Source organism: Meles meles, chromosome 18, assembly GCF_922984935.1.
Source record: "Meles meles chromosome 18, mMelMel3.1 paternal haplotype, whole genome shotgun sequence".
NCBI lineage: Eukaryota > Metazoa > Chordata > Mammalia > Carnivora > Mustelidae > Meles > Meles meles.
In genome coordinates this window covers 24,435,017-24,454,887 of record NC_060083.1, presented here as the reverse complement: position 1 = coordinate 24,454,887, position 19,871 = coordinate 24,435,017, and the positions used below count along the sequence as shown (strand labels likewise).

At 43.2% G+C, this 19,871-nt stretch overlaps 1 protein-coding gene across 2 annotated transcripts in view; it reads right to left on the bottom strand.

The window, feature by feature from the left end:
- VPS53 (VPS53 subunit of GARP complex) overlaps positions 1 to 19,871 on the bottom strand; it is a 136,617-nt gene that overhangs the window by 26,491 nt on the left and 90,255 nt on the right. For both annotated transcript variants that reach the window (XM_045985091.1, XM_045985092.1), the window contains 4 exons: positions 18,935 to 19,177; positions 15,917 to 16,064; positions 10,034 to 10,116; positions 8,791 to 8,869 (listed from right to left, as the gene is read on the bottom strand). In XM_045985091.1, coding sequence (XP_045841047.1) covers positions 8,791 to 8,869; positions 10,034 to 10,116; positions 15,917 to 16,064; positions 18,935 to 19,177 — 553 coding nt within the window. The remainder of the gene's footprint in view (positions 1 to 8,790; positions 8,870 to 10,033; positions 10,117 to 15,916; positions 16,065 to 18,934; positions 19,178 to 19,871) is intronic.

Here is a 19,871-nt window from a genome sequence, read left to right as displayed (position 1 = left end):
GGAACAAACATCATGAAAAGCCATCAGTAGGAATAAAAGTCCAGCTTTTCCAGGTAAACTTTGCATTTGACAGTTAAAATTTACCCTGCCCTACTAAAGAGGTTTTCCTTTTGTGCTTTTTGTTTGGGTGGGGTTTCATAGGACTCTTCCTGTATAAACAAGAAAAACAGTTTGCCAAAGAAGCTGTGATTAAGATGCAGGACTCACAGAAACAGCACGCGAGGAAATGACTGCACTAAGGTACAGAGAGAGACTGTGGGGCCAGGGCCGCAACCCGGGTTTCTGCTACCTGAGGAGCGAGCGTGTGATGGATGTTAGTCACCACTTTACAGGGAAGGCCGGGGAGATAATCACTTCCTAGCGAGAGCCCACTGCAGCAGAGAATTCTGACCAGTCCACCAATCAGAGAACAGAGCTCCGAAATCAGTTTACTTCGGACCTTGTTTTTCTCTGTTGCTGTATGAAGCTTGAGAGATGCCTCTCCTGAGAAGCTACTTTTCCTCAAATTCAAATTCCTACCTATTCATTTTGAGCATGGAACTAGAGATAGAGAACCCAGACTGACACATGTGGATTCTGGGGCTATTTCAGACAATCGGAGTCTACTGCTGTGGTTTAGGCTGCCGGGCCACTGGGCCCCAAGGACGCCCTTGCCCAGGCAACTCACAGGCACTCGAACGCCCGTCTGGGCTACTTTTACTCCTGCAACAAGCATCTGATGTATTTATAGGTACCTCGTGCGTGCACAGCAGTGGATCGAACACTGCGTGGGAATTAAAAAGGGAGAAGGAACATTTTTTGAGCACCTGTGTGATCATGCATCACGTGGTTGACATTTTCACATTAACTTATTGCCTATAACAATAAAGGAGGTAATATTACTCCTGCTTTACAGATAAGACAGACTTGAGGATAAGAGGTGCTTTGCCTAATGAAGCATAACTGGAAAGTTAGCAGGGCTGAGGTCGAGCAGTTGGGACATCTAACTCCAGAGTCCATGCTCCTTCCACTTTACCATGCTGCTTTCCGAAAGTGTTACCACCCTAAATGAACGTGACATTAGCTGAAGGCATTGGAGCAAGCAAAATCTACTTATGAGGCTGTAGGTACGCAGCTGACTTGGTGGTGGTGATGGCAGTGACAGGAGGAAGACACACGTGCCTTAACTTCAAGGGGAAAATCAAGAAGATTCAGAATAGAAAGCGGAGTAATAAAGGCTTTAAGAAGATAAATATATGTATCTTTTACTCACTACTAGGCCAACAGAAAGGTCAATTTGTGTAACATTTCTCTTTTTAAGATTAGAGAGAGAGAGAGTGCACGCAAGTGCGTGCACGTGGGGAGGGGGGAGGGCAGAGAGGAAGCAGACTCTCCTCTGAGCTCCCCTCATGGCTCCAACTCCCAATAGGGAGATCATGGCCTGAGCTGAAACCAAGAGTTGGATGCTTAACCGGCTGAGCCACACAGGCACCCCTGTACAACCTTTTGGAAATCTCAACCAAAAATTTTAGCATTTTACATAGCTCTTGATCTCTGCAATTCCCTTCAGGATGATCTGATGTTAATAATTATGAATGTTTAGAAAATACCCACATAGTCACCCACATACGTGAGGCTGTCTATTGCCAGACTGTTTTTTTTTTTAAGATTTTACTTAATTTTTTTTATGTTCTTATCATATAGCTTATTTATTTTTTTTACTATGTTCAGCTAGCTACTATATAGTACATAATTAGTTTCTGATGTAGTGTTCAGTGATTCATTAGTTATGTATAACACCCAGTACCCTCCTCAATAACCATTACCCTGTTATCAATCCCAAGATTTTACTAATTTGAAAGACAGAGAGCAAGACAGCATAAGCAGGAGTGGGGCAGAGGGTACGGGAGAAGCAGGCTCCTGGCTGAACAGGGAGCTCGATGCGGGACTCTGTCCACAGGACCTTGGGATCATGACCTGGGCTGAAGGCAGGCGCTTACCTGACTAAGCCACACAGGTGCTCTGCCAGACTGTTTTGAATGTAAATAATTGGAAATAATTACCAAAAGTGAGTTGATCACAGACATTTTAAGGGAAAGAGTACATTAGAATACCTATGAGGAAAGCTGGAGTCTGCCAGTCCAGAGTTCTAATACTGTCTGTCCAACCAGGTAAGTTACCCAACCTCTCTGAACCTCGGTTTTCTTGGCTGTAAAACTGGGATGACAGTATCTATAATCCATACAGTTACTGAAAGATGACACATGGAGTGCTCTTAACATAGTGCCTGACAGGTATTAATTCCATGGTAAATGTTAACCTACTGTTACTATTTAAACAACAAATACTCTGTACTATGGAAAACTATGCAATCACTATAAATTACTGTAGCTCTGAATTGAGTGACATAGAAAACTATTAAAACCTGCTAAATGGGAGGGGCGCCTGGGTGGCCCAGTGGGTTAAAGCCTCTGCCTTCGGCTCAGGTCATGATCCCAGGGTCCTGGGATCGAGCCCCACATCGGGCTCTCTGCTCAGCAGGGAGCCTGCTTCCCCCTCTCTCTGCCTCTCTGCCTACTTGTGATCTCTCTCTTTGTCAAATAAATAAATAAAAAATCTTAAAAAAAAAAACCTGCTAAATGGGAAAAAAGTTATGAAACAGCACATCCCGTATGAACTTATATTTTTAAAATATATGCATAAAAAGACTAAAATAAATCTATTAATTATGAGTGATTTAAATTTTCTTCTTTTAAAAGAATTGTATTTTTTACAATGAAGGTGATATGTTTTGGTCATAATGAAAAAGGAATCTCTTGGGGAGCCTGGGTGGCTCAGTAGGTTAAGCCTCTGCCTTCGGCTCAGGTCATGATCTCAGGGTCCTGGGATCGAGCCCCGCATTGGGCTCTCTGCTCAGCAGGGAGCCTGCTTCCCTCTCTCTCTCTGCCTGCCTCTCTACCCACTTGGGATCTCTCTCTGTCAAATAAATAAATAAAATCTTAAAAAAAAAAAAAGAACGTAAAAGACAAAAAAAAAAAGGAATCTCTTCTATTAAAAAAAGAAAGATATGTTTTGATTATAAGTGGAAAAGTGAACTTGAGGGAGCCTGATGCGGGGCTTGATCCCAGGACCCTGGGATCACTGCCTGAATCCAAGGGAGACGCTTAATGGACTGAGCCACCCTAGAGCCCCTTGAGGATTAACCATAGAGTTCTGTGGGCCTCCTGAAATAGATCTACATTTTAATGACTGAGGAAAATGAGAACAGATTTGAGAACTGTTCTAGCTATTTCAAAATGTCTTTGGGGGATAGTAATGCAGCCTCCTAAATTAGTACATGTTCACAATCTTAAAACCTAATAGAATAGAGATTACATGCCAAACCTTAAGGTTTGGAAATTTAATTTGTTCAGTTTCTTTTTTTTCTTTTTTTCTCCCCCCCCCAAAACTATCATTAATGGACAAAAGCAAAGTGTGTTTAATGTTGGACAGAGAGATTCTTTTAACCTAGTGATGTGAGAAGCCCTAGGAAAAAGGACATAGTGAGGAAGGTACCATGTGACCAATGGTTTCTTTTTAAGGAAGCCACAGAATTAAAAAAAAAATCCTACTTAAAAAGCCTAATTACAGTAGCTAATTGCTAAGGATTTATAGAATTTACATTTAAAAGACAGAACTTTATATTTCCACTAAGGCATCCCAAGCAATTGCCTTTTCAAGAATCAGGGGACTTGGTTTTATTTCTGGCTTCACTGTTATAAGGCTACATGGCTTTGGGCATATTATGAAAAAGAAAATAAACTCACTAGAATGACAGTTCGTTGCTCTTCAGGGAGAAATACCCAGACTAGAATACTTGGGTTGGCGACTCAGTCTCTTTTCTCCCCTGTAGGAAAGCCATGGTGTCAGATCGAGAAGGGCTGAAGACAAATCTCAAACAGGATGCTTGTGGATGCTTGAGGATGCTTGAAGAGCTCGTGACGAGGGAAGCATGACTATTTACATAAATCCAACAATACCAGGCACACACCAACTTAGGGCCCTTCCACTTTAAGGCGATTTACTTAAGCTACTTTTGCTTCAGTTTCCACGTTTGCCAAAAGGACTTACTCTTACTCTGTATGTACGGCATCGTACAATCCTCCATAGAGAGACCTGAATTTGAATCCTGGATCTCGCACATGCTAGCTAAGAGATTTGGGACAAGGGACTTGACTTCTCTGAGTAAGCTCCCTTATCCGGGAAAGGAAGAAGGAAATAATACAGGTACCTTGTAAACTTATTGTCAGAATTGAATGAGATACTCCATTTGGGTGCTGATTCCTGGTAAAGTGCTCCATAAATAATAACTTATCATCTCATAGAACTCATCTAAGAAAATAAAGCAATATGGGAGGGAAAGCAGCCTGAAAGGTCATTTTGACATAATTTACCCACAACATTACTGTAATCTCAAAGTTAGAACTTCAGAGAGAAGAACTTCATTAAACTCTTTCTCTTATTTCACTTCCGCCATATGGGCCTGGCCTGTTTAAGGCTGTTCCGGTGTATTTCTGCCAAGCTATGCCACTCTGTTTTCTTCTCCTTTTCCAGCAGCAGGGTTCTTGTTTCTAGTTGGGGAGCTAATAGCTAGATGTGGGCATTTCCTATTTCTGACCTGCCTTCAATCAGCTACAGGATGCTACTTGTTAAAGTATTAAAGCCCTGGGGCACCTGGGTGGCTCAGTCCTTAAGCGGCTGTCTTCAGCCCGGGTCATGATCCAGGGTCCTGGGATCGAGCCCCACATCGGGCTCCCTGCTTAGTGGGAAGCCTGCTTCTCCCTCTCCCCCTGCTTGCGTTCTCTCTTTTGCTGTATCTTTGTCAAATAAATAAATAAAATCTTCAAAAAAATAAATAAAGTAAGAAGCTCTTTATGGGGACGCCTGGGTGGCTCAGTGGGTTAGTGTCTGTGTTTGGCTTGGGTCATGATCTCAGGGTCCTGGGATCAAGCACCACATCGGGCTCCCTGCTCAGTGGGGAGTCTGCTTCTCCATCTCCCTGCCGCTCCCCCTGCTTGTGCTCTGACAAATAAAATTTTAAAAACTTAAAAAAAAAAAAAAAAAAAGGAGCCCTGTTACTGAGTACTATCAAGGAGCACCATATCTTCAACAGCCCTTGCATGCACCTAAACATTTCAATCTATGATCCTGCCATTTCCTATAAACACACTCTATGTCTACCAGCTCCATCCTAGGGTCATCTGTATCTCACTTTGTCACCATTCTTTGGTCAAATGAGTGTCCCCAAACTTTAGTTCTTTCTTCTTCTTGCCCTCTTTACCTTCCAAGTCATTCAGGGAATAACTACATATGTTAAGCTATGCCTTGGAGATCCAAAAATGAATAGACACAGCCCTCAAGCTGTTCAAAGCTTAACAGGGGAGACAGCTATAACAAAATAGAGAGGCAGTCTAGGTATGTGGTGTCTTTAGGGAGAAGAACACTGTGGGGGAGACCAAAAAAAGTGGTGACACTGCAAGAGATCAATTATTATTATTCTTGTTGTTATTATTATTATTATTTGAGAGGGAGAGAGAAGGGGTGGGAGGGACAGAGGGACAGGGAGAGAATCTTAAGCAGGCTCCACATCCAGTGTCGAGCCCAACATGGGGCTCGCTCTCATAACCCCGAGATCAAGAGTTTGATGCTTAACTGACTGAGCCACCCAGGCACCCCTGCGAGAGATCAAAATAGCTAAAACAATCTTGAAAAAGAACAAGGAGGATTCCTATTTCCTGATTTTAAAGCTTGCCGCAAAGCTACAATAATCAAAACAGTGTGGTACTGGCTTAAGGACAGACATAGAGATGAATGGAATAAATGGAAAGTCCAGAAATAAACCCGTGTATCTATGATCAACTGATTTTTGACAAGAGTGTTAAGACCATCCAATGCATAAAGAATAGTCTTTTCAATAAACAATACTGGGATGGCTGTAAATCTACACACAATGGAATGAAGTTGAATCCTTACTTCACACCATATACAAAAATTAATTCAAAATGGATTGAAGGCCCAAATGTAAGAGCTAAAACTATAAACAGCCTACAAGAAAATACAGGTATAAGTCTTTGTAATTCTGGATTAGGCAATGGTGTCTTAGATAGAACACCAAAAGTATAGCACCAAAAGAAAAAATACAAAGATTGGACTTCAACAAAACTAAAAACTTCAGTGTTTCAAAGGACATAATCAAGAAAGTGAAAAGACAACCCACAGAAATGGAGAACATATTTGCAAATCATAAATCTGGTAAGGGGTCTAGTATTCAGACATAAAGGAACTTTTACAACTCAACAAAGAGACAACCCAATTAAAAATGGGCAAAGTGGATGCCTGGGTGGCTCAGTCAGTTAAGCCTCTGCCTTCACCTCAGGTCATGTTCCCAGGGTCCTGGGATCGAGTCCCCCACTGGGCTCCTTGCTCTGCGGGGAGTCTGCTTCTCCCTATCCCTCTGTTGCTCGTGCTCTCTCTGTCAAATAAAAAAAAAAAAAATTTTTTTTTAAATGCCACTTCCTCAAGAAGACCTTCTTCGCTTCCCTACTTGATACGAACAGAGAGATGAACTATCTCCTCTTTTAAAAGAGGGCATACTTTGTACTTTTCTTACAGTAGTGATTTCCCCAGACCTTATACTGCTGTTATTTGAGCAGTCCTCTCATCTCACACATCTCTTACCCCACACTTTCCGAAATCTAAGCACCTTGGGGTGAGGTCCATGTCTTTCCCAGCTTTGCAGCTCCCTGCACTGTGGTGGGTAGAGTCCGAACTGAACTGCCCAACTAGCGGCAAAAATGATGGAATTGGGAGACAAAAATAAGCATTATCGCAACACAGAAGTTTTAAGAAGTCCTAAAGAACCATACAAAACAGGACACAGGCACAAATAACTGAGTGTGTGTTGAATCAATCTGTGACCACTTGGCTTGTTTATATCTGGTCATTTTCATCACATGGATCTCATTTCACTAGAACTCCAGAAGACTCAGACAAAGAGTAATGGTCTCCCAGCTGCTGCGTTCCCTAGTCTGTGGTTTTCCTATGATATAAACAAAAGATTCTGGAGGTATGGTCTCTGTTAATATTTGCTGGTGTGGGTCTGGGGAGAAATGGGTGGTGGTGGGGGGAGTGCAAGGGAAATCCACTAATGAACTGACAGTTCATATAAGCAGCACCTGGAGTGTTAAACTCCCCTACAACTGTTATTTTACCGGGGAAAAAAAAAAAAATCCACTCTTCCTTTGGTAAATGTAAAATTTTTTTACCAGCTGCATTCCGATCTAAAGTGTGTGGCAGTCCAGGAGAGATGGCAGCTGGAACAGATCACATGCAGACACAGTGAATGTTCACCAGCAGCTAGGGGATAATCAGAGCCCAAAGAATGAATCTTCAGAGCCACGTTCCTTTAAGAAAATGAGTTCGCCTCAATTTGCCTGCTCATGTGCTAATCATAAACACTGAGAATCCTGGAAATACACATCCACATGTGATTGGTGGAAGGAGGAATCTTTTGAATCGAAACTCTGTGACATCAGCAATTCAGGACTCCCCACTTAGCTTCATAAAACCCTGCAGCTTAAGTTTTGGTTTTCATCCTATTTTTGTTAAATATTTACAATCTACTACAAAACTAAATTCAGACCAAATGTGTGCTTACACAACCCCGTGACACGGCCACCCCTCCTGAGAGGAGGGAAAGAGCAGCAACACGGAATGGCACCAGGCCAGTCACTTTCTTTATGCCCCGTCCTCGCAACACTGGGGGACAGAGAGCTGCATGTCACGTATTGATGGGTTCACCCGGGCCCAAAGAGGTTAAGTTGTTTGCTCGATACCCCCAGAGGAAGAATGAGGAGATCTCGGTCCATCTGACTCCAAAGCCAGTGTTTTTTCCACTGTACTCTGCTACTGTCCAGTGGGTTCCAGAGAAGTTCTTTCTCCAGAAGACTACTACAAGAGTCTGATACCTCGAGAACAGGCACTGGCACACTTTTTCTGTAAAGGGCCAGACAGTCAGTATTTTAGGCTTTTTGAGCCATATGGTCTCATGACTGACTTACTCATTAAGTGTTTCGGCCATTGTAACACAAAAGCACCCACAGATAATATATACATGAATGAGCATGGCCATGTTGCAATAAAAAACTTATTTAGTTTGCTGACCCCTGCTCTAGAAATTCTAGAGTAGACAGCTTCATGTTATTTGGATTAAAGAATCAAGAAAGAACTGCCCATTTCCAGCTTAATTAATCAATGAACAAGAGAGTCTTCCATAGGCTGTATGGTCCATGCAATTCAGGAATTTGGATACTTTTAGGAAGAAAAGGGCACATCAAAGCCGAACAGTAACATGAGGCAGCATGTGCTCCAGGAGGGGACAGAGCCGACCGATGCGCCACAATGACAGTAGGAAACCAAGGTCCACAATCTGATCAAATATTATTGTGCTGATACTGGAGCTCAGAAAGAGTCAGAAGTTACTGCTGTAAGCATCAACAAAAACGCCCATTCTGGTGAGATCCCTTTAAGGTTTTTCGAATGTGTCAGATGCTCAACAAAGACCTACCAAACATACCTACTCCCTGTCTTATTCTCAGAGGACAAGCAATTGGACTAAAGCACAAGATAAACTCATCTCCTGGAGGCCTTCTGGTCTCCTCCCAGCTGACACTTGAAGCAGTGAAGAACCCGAAGAAGCCACCGGCCAGGGATGATAGCAAGCACCTGCGGTCACTCTTGGAGGTCTAAGAAGAAACGCTTCCCCAACCTCACCTTGCTCATGGCAGTCAGGGCAGGATCGCAGGCAGCATCCAGATCTTGGACCAACAACTGGATGCTGCTAGAGATGACACTGCAAACAAACAAATTACAGTGGCCATCACTTTACTTAATAATTTTTTAAATTTTTATTTATCTATTTAACACAGAGAAAGAGACAGTGAGAGAGGGAACACAAGCAGGGGGAGTGGGAGAGGGAGAAGCAGGCTTCCCGCTGAGCAGGGAGCCCGAAGCAGGGCTTGATCCCAGAACCCTGTGATCATGACCTGAGCGGAAGGCAGATGCTTAATGACTGAGACACCTAGGCGCCCCAGAGGTCACCACTTTAAAGAAATAGCTTTTTGAATGACTAACACAGCCCCTGCCAAATCTTTTAGGCACCCATATCAAAATCAGATTTATCATTTCATCAGAAAAACTCGAGTTTGCTTTCAAAAAGGAATGGCTGACAACGAGGAACGTCTTGGCTCTCCATTCTTGCTTGCATGTCCTGGTCTGATTTGGGTGCGTCCCCACTGAGTCAGGTCGAAAAATTTCACAGCTAGTCTCCCTAATCACTCCACTCAGAATCCCTCCTTCACTTCTTCCTCTGAAAGCACCTGTTTGCTCAAAATGTTTAAATGACACTTGGGGGAAAAAAATGCTGGGAAAAGGAGAGGAAATGACCTAAGAGGAGAATCTTGATTTTTCCTTAGTAATGGCCTACCTTAATCTCATTTACTGACCACAACAAAAATACTGCAAAGCAACATTAGTGAAAGAACTATTTTGAGAAGGCTTTACAGTTTGAACTTCTTGGACAGACACCCTCTACCCCAACCATCCCCCCCCCCCACCTGGCTAAAATCAAGCAGCTCACACTTTGTGTTCTAAGACACTGAAGGTGGGGCTGGCCCTCTGTGGATTTGGGGTGGCGTGGGGGGCAGACAGGAGGCCTTGGACTTGACCTTCCTGCAGGGATGGTCAAGGGAGGATTTCTTCTCTTTGGTTGTTCTAGATAGGGCAACAATAAAGACCCCGTAAGCTAAAAATGACTGCATCTGAGCAGGGCAAATGGGAGAAAGCCGTGCTAGCTTCTGATGCTTCTTCTCACTGGCTGCTGGAGAATAATCCTCATTCAACAGGGGGCCCTGGAAACCTCTTAGGTTCTGTGGTGGCCTAAAGCCGACAGCCCGAGACATGTTGCTTTGTGGGGGGTAAAGGGCAGGCCTTAAGCAAGTATGTGCAAGGTACGTACGTGCTGAACGTATCCATTTCTCCAGTCAGATTGATCCGTTCAATCAGACTTACATCAACTTTTTCCTTGAGTTTTTCTTCTAGCTATTAAAAATAAGAGAAAAATATGCTTAACAATGATCCAAAGGAGTATCGTCATAAGGGCACGTAATATTTACTGAGTTTGATGATTCAGGTACAATTCTGGGCACTTTTCATGTCCTTATTGCATTCTCACAACCCCATGAGGAAGGTTCTACTATTATCTTCATCTTACAGAAGAGAAAATGGAGGTGATAGTAGGGCCAGGAGTCAAACTTCCTCCAGAACCTTTGCCCTTTAGCACTGGGCTGTACTTGTCTCTTATGACACACTGACAATTCATTTCATTAATTTTAAAAGACCCCAGTTTTCAGGATCCTCCGTGCTCCATGAACTAACTGCAGGCTCGCTCACCAGCACTGGAAGCCTCTGGCGGTGAGCGGCAGTAAAAACAGTTCAAGTATTCACTGAGTGCTATGACGGGCCACCCACTATGTTAAGGTGTTGGGGATACCAAGGTAAACAAAAGAAACACAGTCTGCCTTTGTCAGCCTACAGCCAAACAGAGAAACACTGGCCACACTCCCCGCCGCCTCAAAGAAAAAGACAACTGACCAAGAATTGTAAACATCTCAAAGCATCCCGGGAACTGACTCACCCAATACTCCCAAAGCCATTGATTACACAAACTCAAGAAAAATGAGTATTTTGTCTTAAATTTAAAAATGCTCTTAGGGGTGTGTAAATTCGTGTAACCTTTCAGAAGGTAATTTGTTTAAAAAGCAGAAATGTAAATATACACACTCTTTAAAATAGCAATTTCACATCTAGAAATAGATTCGACGAGAATGAGTATGATATACAAAGATCTCCGCGTACTCTTTGCAGCATTCGTGAATTCAACCACAATTTTCAGAAAGCCTGTTTTGTGCCCAGCTCTGCAACAAGAGTATATATGAACGAACAAAACAGAGAAGATTCTCTTTTCATGAAGCTTCCATTCTGATCTTGTTTATGTTAGTGACAAAACTGGAAACAATCCACATGCTTGTAAGGAACCGATGAAGCAAATTACAGTAAAGGCTTTCAAGGCTTCAATTCCTCAGTGGCCTTTTCCTATTACACTGAAAATAAAATCCAAACTTTCTATGATTTGGGTTCTGTCAGGCTCTCTGGCTCACATCTTCTTTCCCCCTTGCCTGTTTGGCTTCACTTTGTACTGTAACTTAAGGTTCTGGAACATACCAAGTTCAAACACACCTTCTCAGGGCCTTCATACTTCACACTTCCTACTTCCTCTTCCTGAAACGCTCCTTGCTCACCCTTCCTAACCCGCTCCCTTGCTTTGCCACCCCCCACCTCGCAACCCTTCCACACTCCTCACCTGGCAGTCTCTGCTTCAATATCACCTCTCCTCAGAGACGCCCTCCTTGACAAGCTACTTCAGTAGACAACTCCCTACCTAGCACTCGCCACAAAATTGAAGTTACATCTTGGCTACTTATTACTGTCTCGGCTCCTCCTTTAGTTCTAAGTTCCCTGACAGTAAAAAACTATCTGCTTTGTTCACTACTGTTAATTAACACCAAATACAGTACCTGGTCCTTACCACAGTGTTTCCTGAAGAGCTCTTGGATAGAGGAATGCAACACAGGTGTAAAGTGTTACACAATTAATGAGCTGATATCAATAATTGGTATTGTTTTTTAAGTTTTTATTTTCCAATTCTTGTCTCTGGTTTCTCCTTCCATTTCTTTTTGCCCTCTTCCTGCAATTTTTTTCCTAAGAAAACTGGATTGTTTGCTCTCTAGAATTTCCCATAGGTTGGATTTTGTTGATTGTATCCATGAGGTATTAATTAACATATTCCTCTGTTCCTTGTATTTTCTGTAAATTGTAATTTGATGTAGAAGCCTGATCAGATTCAGGTTCTTCTCTTGCTCTCTCTCTCTCTCTCTTTTTTTAAAGATTTTATTTATTTATTTGACAGAGAGAGAGACCCCAAGTAGGCAGAGAGGCAGGCAGAGAGAGAGGAGGAAGCAGGCTCCCTGCAGAGCAGAGAGCCCGATGTGGGGCTCGATCCCAGGACTCTGGGATCATGACCTGAGCCGAAGGCAGAGGCTTTAACCCACTGAGCCACCTAGGCTCACTCTCTCTTTCTAAGAAACCTATTTCATGATGGTGTTGTGCGCTTTTTTTTTTTTTTAAAGACTTTATTTATTTATTTCTTATGGAGACAGAATGAGAGAGCATAAGCCGGGGGAGTGGAAAGCAGAGAGAGAAGCAGGTTCCCTGCTGAGCAAGGCGCCCAATGAGGGACTCGATCCCAGGACTGTGGATCAGGACTTGAGCCAAAGGCTGAGAGGCTCACCGGACTAAGCCCCCAGGCATCCTGGTGTTGTATACCTTTATCAGGAGATACATGATGCTTGTCTCTTTTTTGTAATGTCAGCAGCCATTGACGGTCAATGCCCAGATCCCTTATTTCATTAGGAGATATAAAAGAATGATATTCTAATTCTTTTCTTCTTCATTTATTGGCTGAAATTCTGCTATAAAGAGGCATTTCCTGGGGCCTCGGGTGGCTCAGTTGGCTAAGTGTCTGCTTGTCCTCCCTCTGCCCTGCTTGTGCTGTCTCACTTAAATAAATAAAATCTTTAAAAAAAAAAAAAAGAGACTTCCCATTGTCAATGATTTCCTTAATCTGAGGTATAAGTTCAACAGGAAAGAAAGGTTAAGAACTTTCCCTTTATTTACCAGTATTCAATTCATACCAGTGGTTTCTTAGACTCTTCGAAGATAGTAAGTGCACTAAGAAAAGAGAAATCATCAAACCACATGGATATAAACATATCTGATGTTTTCGGTGCGTTGCAGTTAACTTCTCACTGATGTTTATATAGCCCACCTCTGACCAGCAGAGCTTATTCCTTGGCTCCTGTGTTAGGTTCTTAGACTGCTCTCACAAATCACTACAAAACGTGGTGGCTCAAAACAGAAGTTTATTCTCTCACAGTTCCAGAGCCCCAAAATAAGGTGTTGGCAGGGTTGGCTCCTTCTGGAAGTTCTGAGGGAGAAACGATTCCACACCTCTCTTCTATCTTCTGGTTGCTGGCAATCCTTGGTGTTCCTTGGCTTATAGACGCATCACTCCAATCTCTGTCTCTATCTTCATGTGGCCTTCTTCCCTGTGTTGGTTAGATCTCCCTTTCCTAAGGATGCCAGTCATTGGATTTTAGTCCTTGGATTGGATTAGGGTTCACCCTAAATGCAAGATAATCTCTTGTTGAAATCCTAACTTGATTACAGCTTCAAAGACCCTATTTCTGAATAGGGTCACATTTACAGGTACTGGGAGTTAAGACTTGGATACATCCACACATCCTTTTGTACAATAAGCCCATTATGGCTCCTGAATCCCTCTGAAGTGACTGTCACCATCTTTGATATTTTTCTTGCTTTTTGCATGATGTGATGCTCCAGGCTCACCTTATACATTTCCTCTCCCAGACCCGCAATTACTCAATTCTCCAGGAATCTCTGGTTTCTTTTAGGGGACAATGGTATTTAGAGATCACAATATAGGTGCTAAGAATGACTTCTTTTTTTTTAAGATTTTATTTGACAGAGAGAGGGATCACACGTAGGCAGAGAGGCAAGCAGAGAAAGAGGGGGAAACAGGCTCCCCACTGAGCAGAGAGCCTGATGCGGGGCTTGATCCCAGGACCCTGAGATCATGACCTGAGCCAAAGGCAGAGGCTTAACCCACTGAGCCACTCAGGTGCCCCTAAGACTGACTTTTATGATCAGTGAAAATAATCTTCACTAGGGACACCTGGGTGGTTCAGTCAGTTAACCATCTGCCTTTGGCTCAGGTCATGATCCCAGGGTCCTGGGATTGAGTCCCACATCTGCTCCTTGCTCAGTGGGGAGCCTGCTTCTCCCTCTGCCTCCTGCTCCCCCTGCTTGTGTGCGTGCGCTCTCTCTCTCTGACAAATAAATAAAATCTTAGAAAAAAACTTCACTAAATAACAAAAAAATTGGCTACATCTATCATGAGTCATCAAAATGATCTTTATCTACTAGTACTACTAGAACTTTTAAGAATCTGTTGTAGAGGGGCGCCTGGGTGGCTCAGTGGGTTAAAGCCTCTGCCTTCGGCTCAGGTCATGATCCCAGGGTCCTGGGATCAAGCCCCCACATTGCGCTCTCTGCTCAGCAAGGAGCCTGCTTCCTCCTCTCTCTCTGCCTGCCTCTCCGCCTACTTGTAATTTCTGTCTTTCAAATAAATAAATTAAAAAAAATCGTTTAAAAAAAGAACCTGTTGTAGAAAAATATGTAAATATTGTATATTTACAATACATAAATATTGTATATTTACATTACAAAATGTTGTAGAAAAATATGTAAAACATTTTAGATGTTCTTCATAGGAGTACTTTAGAAGCAAAATCCTGAAACAGCATAAACAATTATGAGGGATACTGTGAAATAATTTATGGTATTATCCCTTAATGAAATATTATGTAACAATTAATAATGCTGCTAATAAAGCATTATAGAAACAGGAGAAATGCTAGTGCTGTGATGTTAATAAAAACAACAAAGGGATATGAGACTGAATTAAGTTGATAGCATACAAAACTATGTTCATGAAAAAGAACTGAAAGAAGTAAGTACTCCAAATTGCTAATATGATTATGTGATGGTGATGGGATTAAGAGTCATCATTTTTATGTTTTTTCTTCCTTTGGTTCCACGGTCATTTTACTTTTCTTTTTAATTTTTAAAATTATTTATTTATTTACTTGATTGACTATTAATTTTATTTTTTAAATACTCTAGGGTGTGTGTGTGCGTGTGCGCGTGCAGCTTCCTTTTCTGCACACATCCTAAGCAGTTAAATAGATAGCATTTCTTCAACACCAAACTCTGGGACCTCTGCCTTGGAGGTCCTCACAGACACTGCTGTCTAGCCCTGGGAGTTCTTGGGGCTAAAGGGAGTACTGTCTCTGACTCCAAGGCCAAACCTTGCCAGATCATTCCCTGTGTGACTCAGTGTGACCATATCCCCACAGACAGCAAGCTACTGCCTCTGGCTTAACCTCAACTGTGAAGCTTTTGGGGGAACACTTCTTATTTTGGCCTCCTGTATTTGTGCCCTGGCTCACAGGCACTCCGAGCTGTACTGTCTGAACCATCACTTATGACTACCTTCCCGTGATCCAGACATGTGTAAATAATAAACCCGAAGAGGAGGCAAGAGCACAACCTTCTCTAGTTCTTTTCCTTCTCTTGGCCTTAGGTGAATTCCAGCCCGAATGTGAAAAGGAACTTCTAATCCCACGTCGGAGGCTAAGTGGAAAATTCTTCTGGGTCTTCCTTCTGCTAATGGGGAGCTCCAGGAGCGGCATCACCCTTTCCTGCTTCACAGTTCCTGAACGTCAGCATCCAAACAATGGTTGTTGGTTTAGGCACACTGGGAATACTGTGTACATTTCAGGAGACGCCAGAAGCCTAAAGGATTTTGCGTAGCCTCGTAACACTTCTGAGGATGGAGTCACTGGCTGTGACTCATCACCACCAGTGGCCGGGTCCTAGCATCGTTAAGTCTGTCACTGCTTTTCTCCTAGGGGAGACAGTGCTACTGACCTACTTTCAAAAGGGCATGTCCTCTGAGCAGCTAAAACTAGCCTGGGGAGGAGATCGGTCAGACTTTCTTCCCCAGTCTCCTTTTAGCAAAGCTCTTCTGTAAGATGGCTGCCTGGACCGTCTGCTGGCTGCTGCAGTTTTCCTCTATGACCAACCAATCTGCCCAAGGAGGCCCAGATGGTTCTGGAAAAGGCAGCGATGGGCAGCTCACCTGCTGGGTGGTGGCCAGACAGTACTCGGCTGTGCTCAGGATACTGCAGATGAGGCAGAGCTCCTCGAGCGTGAACTTGGCTACTTCCGAGCCTTCCTTCTCCTTGAGAAGGCTGCTGATGGTTAGCCCTCCACTGCTGCTTGTGGTTCTGAGGAAGGGGAACAGGAAGTGGTTAGGAGGGGGCTTCTCATTAGCTTCCTGAACTCGTAACTGCCCATCTTAAGACAAAGAAAAGGGGGAAGGAAAGGCTGGACGTGGCCCAAAAAAACCCACATACAATGAGCCTTTTCCTACTGACCTTACCTTGACTATCATCTGTTTAAGTTCTCTGACCATCAGGAGTAGGAAGAAACAATTCCAACAGTGAGCCAGTAACCGGTCATATTAACTATGATGACCTGGATATTCGCAAAGAAGGCTGCCGAGTGGCCTCTGCTTAGCTTGCCATCTCCTGATCTGGAGAGCTCATTCAGGATCATCTGTAGCATAAAAGCTTGTTCCACCACTGTTTCAGGTAAGAAAATTCTGCACAGGAGTTTGTACATTGTGCTTGTGGTGGGGTACCAAGGAGAATGTTAATACATGGTTCCTGCCCAAAGCCCTGACTGCCTCCTCCCTGCCTACTGATCTAATCACATGTTCACAAAACGTAGAAAGAGTTATAAAACCTCCTGCTCTTTCAACTGTGAGAGTCTAAGTTCTTTTTAAAGAGGACAGAATTCAGTGACATTTACCTTAAAAACATAAAAAAAAAAAAAACCCCTTAAAACTGCCTGGTCTTCCTAGTAGTCCCAGATTAGAAAGTATCTTCATTTCCAGCACTTACAAGGGTGTGCGAGTGCTGGCACTGTCCTGCACTACGGGTCAGGCATGAAGCTGTCCAAACTTCCTGCACGTGTATTTCACGAGCTTAAAAGACACGTTCACATATTTGACCCAGTAGTTCTACTCCTGTTCAAGGATGCTTTCCTGAGTGTTATTTAAAACACTAAAGTAGTAAACCCAACCTAAATGATCAAGTGAGAGAATGGTCAGTAAGAACATCAGAAGCTCAGTGAGGTTCTCCTGCATGTTGGATTAGCATGACATCATGAAAAGTGCTGAATGTTCTCTGCTGGCCTCCCAGATCCATTCGTTACTCTTCTCTTCCCTTCTCTGTGGCTCAGGAGACTGACCTCTACAGACTTACCCTGCCTCCCTGGTCCTCTGGCCTCCTGTTGGGTTCAGTCAAGTCACCAGGAGATGCGACAAGAAGGCGGAGAGGTAGGGGAGAGAGAAGTGAATCCTAACAAGGCCTCCCACTCCCTGTGCTTCCGTGTGTTGCTTCTGTGTGGCAACCCTTCGTCCACAGCCCCAGCTCTCAAGTGAGTTTTAAAGTAGTAACAATCACCGCCTAGTATCTGGATGCTTCAGAATCCCTGTTGGCTCCTTTCACTTTGCCCCCATTTCTGTGAATAGCTGCTTTGGTAACAATACCCTTGCTGAGTGCATCATTTGTTTCCTGCTGTGACACATGGGAAAATGCCGGCAGGATGATGCTGAGTGAAAGCAGCAGGGTATAAAACTACAAGCAGTATAGTCCCAATACCCTTAAATAAACAAAACCACAAAATCACACACATTATATTTATAAATAAAAAAACAGGGGCACTGGGTGGCTCAGTGGATTAAGCCGCTGCCTTCGGCTCAGGTCATGATCTCAGGGTCCTGGGATCAAGCCCCACATCGGGCTCTCTGCTCCGCAGGGAGCCTGCTTCCTCCTCTCTCTCTGCCTGCCTCTCTGCCTACTTGTGATCTCTCTCTCTGTCAAAGAAATAAATAAAATCTTTAAAAAAAAATAAAAATAATAATTAAAAAAAAAAAACAGAAAAACATATACCAAAAGGTTAAATTTGTTTTCTCTGGGTGGTAAGATTATAGTTAACTTTACTCCTATCTTTCTGCTTTTCTGTGTTTTCTGAACTATAATAATAGTTTGATGATCAGAATAAAAGTTATTAAAGGATCTTAAAAACGTTTTTATCATAGTCAAAGAAAATTTCATTGGTGAAATATATCTGTTACTTCAAATCTCTGGTTAGAGCATAGGGCTTTTATTTTCTTTCCTCCAAATAATGTAAAACTCCCATATATGACACATTTTAGTGAAAATAACAGCAACTACTTTCAGAATTACTGAATTTAGCCATGGGGATGATTAAAAACACTAAATTCCAGATGGTAGATCATAATCTACCATAATTGAAATTGCTATAGAACCAAAAATCTTTGGCTCCATGCCCAATGGGGAACCCAGTGTGGGGCCTGAACTCACGCCCTTGAGAACAAATCCTGAGCTGAGATCGAGAGTCGGACATTTAACCGACTGAACTACCCAGGTGCCCCAGAACCAAAAATCTTTAGTCGAACAGCCATTAATTTCAATTAATAAGCAATATAGCAATATTCTAATGTCCCAGAACACAGTGAAGCCACTATAATTAGGGGCTGTGCTAGGCAACCCCCTCTCCCCAAATCCTACCGTATCTTCAAACATTAGACTCTATTCAACAAGACACACACCGTAAGAGAGACTTTGGAACTTAATCAGATCGAGGGAAAAGCAGACTCATGTCTCCCGTGTGCTCATCATCCCGGGGTATGGTCTCATTGAATGAAAGTGCCCACGCTGTTTAAGAGTGATTGCTACCACTACCTTACCTTTTTTGGCAACAACCTACTGTTGAACCTAGATAAACTAAATACATACACAATGGAATGACTCCCTTGGGTCCACTGTGGTTAAGATCTGACCTGTGTTGGCAGCCAGTGTGGGCACTTCCTCTACAGGTCTTGATCAGCTGTGGAATCCCATTAGAAAGGAAATAGTCTCAGACCCTCGGGAACTCAGTAGAGTGTTTCCCTCCTTGAGACTCTTAGCAGTTCAGTAAACAATGTCAGGAGATTTCCTTAGATTCCCATATTTAGGCATTTTCAGACTCTTACTTCCCCACTGAGATCAGAAAGAACAGCACTCACTTGGGTAGATTGCCAGAGAGGATTTTCCAGGCATATTCTCGGAGGTACTTCTGGAAAATGGTGGTCAGGGCGATCATTGGCTCCCCAGTACTGAGCTGGGAGCACTGAACCATGCACTTCTTGTAGTAGACAAAGAGGTCAGCACAGCTGGGGAGCACGGCACCCCCTTCGTCAGTGTTGGGCTTAGGTGGCCCCTGGGCTTTGAAATCGGCCACAAACCGATCAATCAGCTCGCCAAGGTTTCTAGGAGGAAGAAAGTCTATGATGTTATTTCAAGAAACATAGAGAAAATGTGCTTCCCTGTCATGAGTGAACCATTCCTAATGCTCTTCACATTTAAAGCTGGACCATTTCCATCCCTATCTTCATTAACTACCACCAGCACTCCGACAATAGCAGCAGCAAGAACATTTGGCATTTACTTGTGTGCTGCTCTGTACTTTTTCCAGGCATTTCATGATCACATCTGACCCCAAGCCTCTGTGAGGGGAGCTAAGGTATTAGGGGACCCTCTAAGAGATGAAAAAATTAAGGTCTAGAAAGTTTGTCACACAATTTAGTGGCCCAGCTGAGCCTAGGAGCTACCATTTAAATGCCTGCCCTGGTCCTACTACCCTATCAGCACCATCTCCTCTCTCCACAGATGAAAACCCTACATAACAATAGTGATCATTTTCTGAACACTTATGATGTCCCGGGCACACACCATATCAGCACTTTATTTTTCTTTCTTTTTTTATTTTTAAAGATTTTATTTATTTATTTGACAGAGAGAAAGAGAGATCATAAGTAGGCAGAGAGGCAGGCAGAGAGAGTGGGGGAAGCAAGCTCCCCACTGAGCAGAGAGCCCGATGTGGGGCTCGATCCCAGGACCCTGAGATCATGACCTGAGCCGAAGGCAGAGGCTTAACCCAATGAGCCACCCAGGCCCCACGTC